The sequence below is a fragment of the Pyrgilauda ruficollis genome, unplaced genomic scaffold (genome assembly GCF_017590135.1).
Source record: "Pyrgilauda ruficollis isolate IOZ18807 unplaced genomic scaffold, ASM1759013v1 scaffold16, whole genome shotgun sequence".
Taxonomy (NCBI): Eukaryota; Metazoa; Chordata; class Aves; order Passeriformes; family Passeridae; genus Pyrgilauda; species Pyrgilauda ruficollis.
The window spans coordinates 2,839,493-2,847,465 of NW_024514764.1; the positions used below are offsets into that span (position 1 = coordinate 2,839,493).

General features: G+C 45.0%; 1 protein-coding gene across 2 annotated transcripts; it reads right to left on the reverse strand.

Annotated features, from left to right (window-relative positions):
• Positions 1–213: 213 nt before the first annotated feature.
• BRAT1 (BRCA1 associated ATM activator 1) lies at positions 214–5,536 on the reverse strand. 2 transcript variants are annotated; one of them, XM_041462407.1, is made up of 9 exons: positions 5,329–5,536; positions 4,780–4,871; positions 4,397–4,515; positions 3,708–3,894; positions 3,511–3,584; positions 2,830–2,932; positions 2,467–2,565; positions 1,303–1,481; positions 214–1,110 (listed from the first exon to the last, which is right to left on the reverse strand). In XM_041462407.1, the coding sequence occupies exons 2-9, from the start codon at positions 4,823–4,825 to the stop codon at positions 385–387; spliced, it is 1,533 nt and encodes a 510-aa protein (XP_041318341.1). In that variant the 5' UTR covers positions 4,826–4,871; positions 5,329–5,536; the 3' UTR covers positions 214–384. The 2 variants fall into 2 exon arrangements, with proteins under 2 accessions (XP_041318341.1, XP_041318342.1); XM_041462408.1 differs by lacking the exon at positions 5,329–5,536 and having other exon boundaries at positions 4,780–5,322.
• Positions 5,537–7,973: the final 2,437 nt, after the last annotated feature.

Sequence of the window (7,973 nt, forward strand, 5' to 3'; positions counted from 1 at the left end):
CAGAAAGGTCAAAACAAGTGTCCCTTAAAACCAGTCCCCATCAGTTGTAGCTACTCTGGCTCTAAAAGGAGCCTGCAACAGCTTGTTTTCAGTCACTCTGCTGTGTTCAGTCACTCATTTTTTTAAATGCTTCCTTATGTAGGCATGGTCTGGTGCTTTCTTAAAAGGCAACAACTTTAAAAAAAAAAAGAACAAATACCATTCTTAATGTTTTTACTTGGAAAAAGAAACAACAGTTTATTGGAAACTACACTTTTTAACAAAAAAAAAAAATCATCAGTATTAAAGCAAAGATTTTCTTCTAACCCATTTAACAGATAAAACCATTCTTCTCTTCCAGAAGAAAACTTCTTGAGTGCTGCTCCCTCAGAGCAAAAGCTGGGTTCAGTAACAGTCAACTTCATTATCCTCTATGGTCCCCACAGCAGCAAGGATGTCCTGTAAGAGGGACTGAGGGCTTTCCTCCACATGGTCACTACTTTTATTTAGCTCATCATGCAGCTCCAGTAAGTCTATTGCACCCAAAGCTAACATCATGCTCTCTGGATCTTGGAAATCCACCCCAACATCACCCTCCACAGGGAAGTTCTGAGCCAGAGAACCCTGTCTTAGTGTCCTCTGTAACCAGGCAATGCCACATCCTGCAGGTGAATCTTCAATCTGCTGTGGATTCTCCAAAGTACTCATGGGGTAGAAATGACCTCTCAAGCCAACCAGAACATCACAGGCTCTCTGCCCCACGGGTTTGTCACAGTCACACAAAGATCTAAACAAAAACCCAAACAGCTTTGCTCGACAAAACACCTGCAGCAGCTCGTTCTGAGGGGTGGAACTTGTCACTGCAGAGGAGACAGGAGCATAGGGACACTGGGAAAGCTGGCAAATGGTCTGACTACAGAAAACTTCAACCAGCTCCAAACCACCAAGTCTGACTTCCCAGTCTAAGTCATGCTCCACAGTCTGGATGACTCTAGAGACAAACTGCTCTGTATCTTCCAGCTGACCTGTGCAGCCTTCTCTCAGCCACTTGGTGAAGATGCTGATCACAGCCCTCCTGGGAAAGCCCTCTGAGTCTGTTGACAAGATTTCCTGAAGCTTTGCTACAATGCTCTAGATGCAAAAAGACAAAAGAGAAAGTCTCAGTGAGTGGAGGAACATGCAAAGGAACAAAAACAGCAGAGGTGAAAAATCTCATTACTGGTTGTGCAACCTGCCTGCATGAGCAGATAACTTGTGAAGAAAGTTATAAGCAGTACAGCAGTAAACTGATGGCAATTGCTCATGCAGAAAAGGTTATCCTACCTCTTTGTCATATTGATTGCCAATGACAGGTGACTCTGGAGCAAAGCAAGTAAAGGGGGCCAGGTGTCCCACAGCAGTCACGGCGCTCGCTCGCACGTAGCTCTCCGGGTCCTCCAGCAGGTTTTCTGTGAGCCTCAGCACCTCTGAGGACAGGAGACACTGCCTGAACTCCTTCTGGTCTGTAAACAAGACAGCAATCCAAAGAAGTGGGACTTTATTCCCTCTGAGCATGAAGCTGTTTCCAAGGCAAACAGCCCTTTGCCTCGTACAAGGATGGCTGCTGCCTGCAGGGACAGCTGCCAGGGAGAGGAGCTGCTGCAGGGACCAGGCAGATGTTCTGTGTCAGGCTCCCCCTCTCCCAGCAGCTTTTAGTCAAGCCCTGACAGACACTGGAACTTGCAAAATTGCACTTAAGAGTTGTTTTAGCAGCAAGAAAAAACTTTCTGCAGGCAAGTGAGGACATGGTTCCAGCCTCATAAAATTTATGCTTAAAGGAAGAAAAAATAGTCTTCCTTTCCTGCTGTCAGGCATATGGCAGAGAAAACAAAAGTAACTGCAGCACTGAGAGGGGCTGCAGGGTGAAGTGCTAATGCAGCTGAGCATGTTGGATACTTCCTTTGTGACCTGGGGACAACAGCAGTTGATAACATTCCCCTCCCTTCCAACATTGCAGAGCTACTGAAGGAAAATCAGCATTGCCTCAGTGCTATCTGCTGCAAGGCCTGAGCTATCAGTAAAGTAGAAAATCAGTAATTAATCCCAAGCATATAAAGCAGGTCTAGGCTTTTAGCCTCCTAAAGGTCAGCCCCCAGCCTGTTAAAAGAAACCAGGCTCCAGTGCAGAGCAAACTGAAAACTAGAAAGTATTATCTGCCATTAAGCACTGCCACCTGCCTTGACAGACATGTCCCAACACCCCTCAGTCTGACTCACCAAAACTGCCATTAAGGCAGGTACAGCAATCTGAGTTCAACAGAAAAAGCAGGGTAAGTTTATTAATATTTTTGTCAGATTCTGATCATGATCTAAGAGTAAAAATCTTGACACTTCTTTCTTTTCTCAGCCCTCCAGTTACAGGTCAGAAGATGCTTCACCAGCCTGACTGACTTTCACAGCATTAAAAGAAATACCCCTGAAACCTGAACTGGTAAATCTTTGCACCTACCTCTCAAGCATTTAACCATGGAAGTGAGGAACTCCAGGGAAGAATCTCTTACTTCCCAGCAAGGACTGCACAAACGTTTCTGCAGCACCACCAACACATCTGTAAAAGGCAAGTGACAAACCTGAATGGACATGAAAAGCAACAAACCTTACTGAAACACTCACTGTACCACCTCTACATCATTTCATCTCATACAATCCTTTTTGCTGCTGCTGGGTTCCTCTTCCAGAGTTCTGCAAAGCACTATTTGGGCAGCTAAACTTAAATTCAACATAATTGTGAACAAGTGAATCCAGTGCTTTGAGCAGGAAAGGCAGGCAGGAGCAGAGTTCACGTGTTCCACTAGCTGCTGTTTGTCATTACCTTCCAAAATCTTCTCAGTTTGTTGCCACTGACTGGTGGAGGAGGACAGTTCCTGCAAGTGCACCAACCACTTGGATGTAGCCTGAAAGGTTTTCTTCAGAACCTGAAGCAATGTAAAGCAGATTGACTTTACTACAGGAGGAGGCAGTGTTGCCTTTATGCCTTGAAAGGTAAAATTCATTTTAGCCTCAAACTTACAGAGAAACTCTCAGAGTAAATAAGTGCATATGACTCCTTATTAAGAAGCCAACCACAAATAAATGGTGTTTAAATAACATTTCTAACAAACACCTAGAAAATCCCTGTGTTCAGCTTAGATTACAAAGTTCTAGTGCCTCCAGCTTTGGATTTGCAGCTGCCATCAGAGTCATTCAAACAAACAAAGCAAAACACCCCCTTAATAAAAAGAATTCAATACTTCATGACCATCTCAAGGTGAGTATGTCAGTGCTACTCTTAGACATGATAGCTCCTGTCTTCTCAAGAACTCTCAATGTACTGGTCAGTTACTTGCTCACTGCAATTTTAGCTATTTTCTGCAAGCCATCCAGGACAAGACAAGTGTCCTACACATTCTAATACAAAGTGTGGTGAGAAACAACTGCAGTCAGACCCTTTATGAGAATTACAACCCACTGGGGCAAGCTAACAGACCAGGATCTCTCCTAGTTCTATACTCACAGTAGGGCTGGTATTTGGACTCTGCAGATATGCCAGGAGGACATCAAAAAGATTTCCTATGAGAGTGTCACAGTCTGAAACAAAAAACAAACCCAAAGGACCAATACTGAGAGATGGAGCAGCCAAATCCCTGCTGAAATACACAAAGACACAGAATTGTAAAATTGCTTTGGATAAGGAAGCAAAGATTAAGTCACCTTTTTTCTCTGAGAGTGCTGCAAGGACATCAAGAGCTGACTTTTGCACTCTGAAGCAATTGATCAAATTCCGGCTGATTGTGCTTCCCAGAGGAGAAGCTGGGCTCAGGAAGCCATTGCAGAATTGTAATATTGTCATGAGAGAGTGCAGCAAAGACACACAGGGTAAATCCACTCTCAAATGTTTCTAATGAGTGAGAAAGAAAAGAAAAGAGTTTCCAGCAACAGTCTCAAGTAGAGAGCAGTTTTATGTCAGAAGACAGCAAAAAATTGCAACTTCTAGTGAGTTCTTAAGGTACCACAATATCAGTAACTACAAATAAATGATCTTCCTCACTTCCAAGAACTGCTGCACAAATGGAAGGAGATTCTTCTGACTGCTTGAAAGCAGTTCAATTTGTGTTTCTTCTCAGGATTAGTAATTGTAATACAAGTAAGGTATGGTAACAAAGCTCATCAAGAAAAATTTAAAATTTAAGTGCAGTCTCTCTTAAAGAGTCTCAGTATCCCTCTGTTTTCCTGTTTAGAGCCTACTGTGCTAAATTTCCTTCAACTATGGAAACCCTCACAGCCAACTTCTTTCCACGTTCTGTTATGCTCTACTGAAAAAGTTTGCAACCATCTGAACACTGTCTTTCAAGGACCAGTTTGATCCTCAGCCTCTTTTTTCCCCCCTCTCTGAATGTTACCAGAGAGAGCAGCTTCTCCAGGTGAGTGAGGGTCTGACACAGGAGACCAGCACAAGATGTCTTGGAAGACAGAAGACTTTCAACAGTGGCAGGATCACTGACAGACTCATCCAGCAAACCTAGAGGACCAAAGAAGGGAAGAGCTCAGGTCATCAATGAATAGAAAAGGCCGTGATTTTTAAGAAAAGACTGTGATTTTTAAAACTAACCAAGATTTTCAGCTAATGTAGTATGAACATGCCTTCAAATGCAACTGGCAGTAGGATTTACCACAAACACTGCTACTGTCCTTGACTTCTACTTTTTCCTCCAGCTTTGTCTGCACCAGGCACTTAAAATACTGGCAAGCAGACTGGCCTCTGACTTTTCTATCACAACTGTACCTGCACATTCCAGAGGCTGGGAGGCCGCTCTCAAAATACAGTCCATTGGCTGAAGCAGAACAGTCAGTGCCTGAATCCTGACATCTTGTGGGCTTCAAGGAGGAAACAGCAGTTACCAACACAAGTAAACTTCAATTCCTTCCCAAATACTTGCCCCCAAATGCTGAGCAGGATAAATGATTTTCATGCAGGCTTTTAAACAAGTCAGCAATGACAGAGCAATAAAAGCTGTATCACAATTTGAGCCTTCTTCCAAGGTTCCCTTGCTAACTGAAAGCAGAGGAGAAATGGCTCTGGAATTCAGAAGCAGCTTTATCAAGCCATGCAAATAGAGAGTGGGATCCTGTGTAAGGAGGCTGGGAGAGAGGAATATCTTGTTAACAAAAGTGTCCTTCTGTCTTAGAACAAGAGTGTTATTTAGCCTGGAAATCAGTATCTGTATGTACTGTATTCATCTGATGATTTCTTGCTGCTTTTTCACTACCTAAAGGGGAAATATGGAGCAGAAACACCTGCACAGTGCAGAAATTTCATTGCATTAAGTCCTACCATTTGCAGAGCTTCAAAAGTCCCACTGCCAGAGGACCTGCTTGTACTGGGGTTAGGTGTTCCAGAGCAGAAGTTACTAATGCCCAAAAGCTGCCTTCAGTGCCACAAAATGCAGGGGATCTGAGAAGAGAGAAGTGTAAGTGTAACCTATCCCAGGGTGGCAGACAGATCTATCTCAGCACGGGCTCCAAGGTGCCACAAGATCTTTACCGTGCCACATTAAGCAAAAGATTTGCCAGCAGGGGCTGTGCTTGAACAGTCTCCTCCAGCAGAAAGGATTCTATTTGCTTTGCTATGTCTAACCAAAGGACTTCAGTCCATGCAGCATAACAACTGCCAAAACAACTGCCAAACAAACTGCTCAGCAGCTTCAGTGACTGCTCGATGTGAGAGGCAGAGCTGGACTGAAGGGACTCTTTTATGTGCTTTACAATCATCTGGGCACAGGCTGGCCAGTCACAGTCCTTGGTACTGAGAGCTTTGGATGTTTCAGACTCTAGGGAGAAGGTGAGCATGTGCACCAGGAGCTGGCTGGCAGCTGAAGCCACAAACAGGCTGGGATCTCCTTGCAGAGTGAAGATCACATCCATGCCTCCTGTGGGAAAACAAAACAAGTCACTGGAGCAACAAGCAAGTTATGACTCTAATTCAGGTACCACACATCTTTAAATGGTGGTGATAGGGTTTTCTTGTACTTTATTTTGTAGTCTCTACTCAAAGTCAGCCAGTCCTTAAAAAGAAGCAAATAGAAGAAAATAAAATTGTTTTCAGATCCTCAGGGGTTTAATAACTCAGGATCAGACTCCAATATAACATCAGTGACATTAGGAGAGTTGACAGCACACTCAATGTGTATTTATGGACAGAGCCTGTACCATCTCTGGACATAACCAGCAGGAAAAACATGAACAGCAGTATCAGCACCACTTTTCCATCACATGGAAAAAGTGCAGCATGTGCTGCACTTTAATACCAATCCAGTCTTTTAGACCCCTCTGTACATGGGATCTGAAGTTGGTGTTAACAGCATAATTTACATACCTCCATAACAACAAGAGGATTGCAAATGTGTGCAAGCACAAAGAGAAAAATGAGCCTCTGATCAGTTTTTCTGCACTAAAATCATGCTGAAATGTACCCTTTAGTAGGAGTTACAAATAAGAATACAGATAGCTCTTAATTTTATAAGGGCAATTTTATAAGATTCTTTCCCCTCTGAAAAAAGCAGCACCTTCAGTGTTTGGAGGAAAAAACCAAATGCATAACTTACTTAACAAAAGTTAACTTAATGCTTAGCTAACTTAACCAACATCTTTCAACGACTTCGTCTGTTTTTTTGACAAATGGCTTCCTTTAACCTTAAATAAACAACAAATGCTCATTTGACACCTGGGCAAGAGGCTGGGATGGCAGGGACAGAGCAGAGGCGGGAGCTGGCAGCCCCAGCAGCACTCACCCGTGGAGCAGAGGCAGTGCAGGGCGGGCAGGTGGTGCAGCATGCTGTGCACTCCCTTCAGCCAGGCGCTGCGCACCGACGCGTCCTCCCACGCCGCGCTGCCCCGCGGCCCCTCCGGGCCAAAGAGCCTCCCCAGCAGCTTCTCCTCCTGAGGCAGGGCAGAAAACAGAGTGAACAGTGAGCAAAGGGGCTGCTCGGCCCCCGTCAAGAGTATCAGTACTGTAGTGAAACGTCCTCTTGCTACAAGTATCAAAAAAAGGGCAGTTTTCAGAATCTCACCTTAAATGCAACATATGGACAACTAGAGTGTTCAAAACCAAATCTGCTTTGTCTGCAGGTGCTGAAGGATAATGTGTATCAGTTCCATCAGACTGCTTTATACACCTGTACACATCTCTTCCCTGAATGAAGCCTTTTGGGTTTTGTACTAAAATGTATCCTGGTGCAGAAAGCACGGCTTTAAAAAGCTCCCTTGTTTTTGTAGGGAATCAAAAATTTCCTGTCAACCTACTACAGAAGCAAAACCACATCTGTTAGTGCAGTTTCAATCTGCAGGATCTGTCCTGGGATACAGTACTGTACAGTGACTGCTGTGAAGCAGTGTTCACAGAATTGCTAGGCTGGAAGAGACCCTCAGGATCATCGAGTCCAACCCAGAGTTGGGTTACCCCATACACTCTTTTGAAGTAAAAATGGAAGCACTACCCATCAGCATTCAGTCCTGCTGTGGTGAGGCAGAAGTGAGAAGCAGCTGTACATGAGAACTGAAGAGGACTGGTGACGGTAGGTCTTTGCTGTTGAATCACTTTTGCTGAGTTGTTCCACGTAAGCCATAGATTTAATACGCAGAACATTCACGTTTTCAGGGACCGTCCATACGGAAGGAGCAGACAGACACACAGCAGCAGGTACCCGGGTGGCCGACTCACCTGCAGGTGCTGGAAGCGGCTTTCGGAAGAGGCGAGGATCCCAGCCAGCTGCAGGGTGAAGGACAGGACGGCGGGGCTGGGGTCCGGCAGGGCCAGCACGGAGGCGAGGAGCTCTGCCAGACACGGGTTGTCCTGCAGCAGCTCCAGCGTGGGGTCTGCCCAGGAGAGGCCAGAAAACAGCAGCTCACTGCCAGGGCTGTGCTGTCTCATTAAAGTGCTTCTCTGAGCTGGGGTAAGCCCTGCCGGCTGCTAGAGCTGAT

Excerpts from the sequence above, each read along its gene's own strand:
- BRAT1 (XM_041462407.1), bottom strand. The coding sequence starts at position 4,825 with ATGGACTGTATTTTGAGAGCGGCCTCCCAGCCTCTGGAATGTGCAG. Across the intron at positions 2,566-2,829 it reads AACTGAGAAGATTTTGGAAG|ATGTGTTGGTGGTGCTGCAG; the intron begins GTAATGACAAAC and ends TGCCTTTTACAG. Across the intron at positions 1,482-2,466 it reads CATGGTTAAATGCTTGAGAG|ACCAGAAGGAGTTCAGGCAG; the intron begins GTAGGTGCAAAG and ends TCTTGTTTACAG.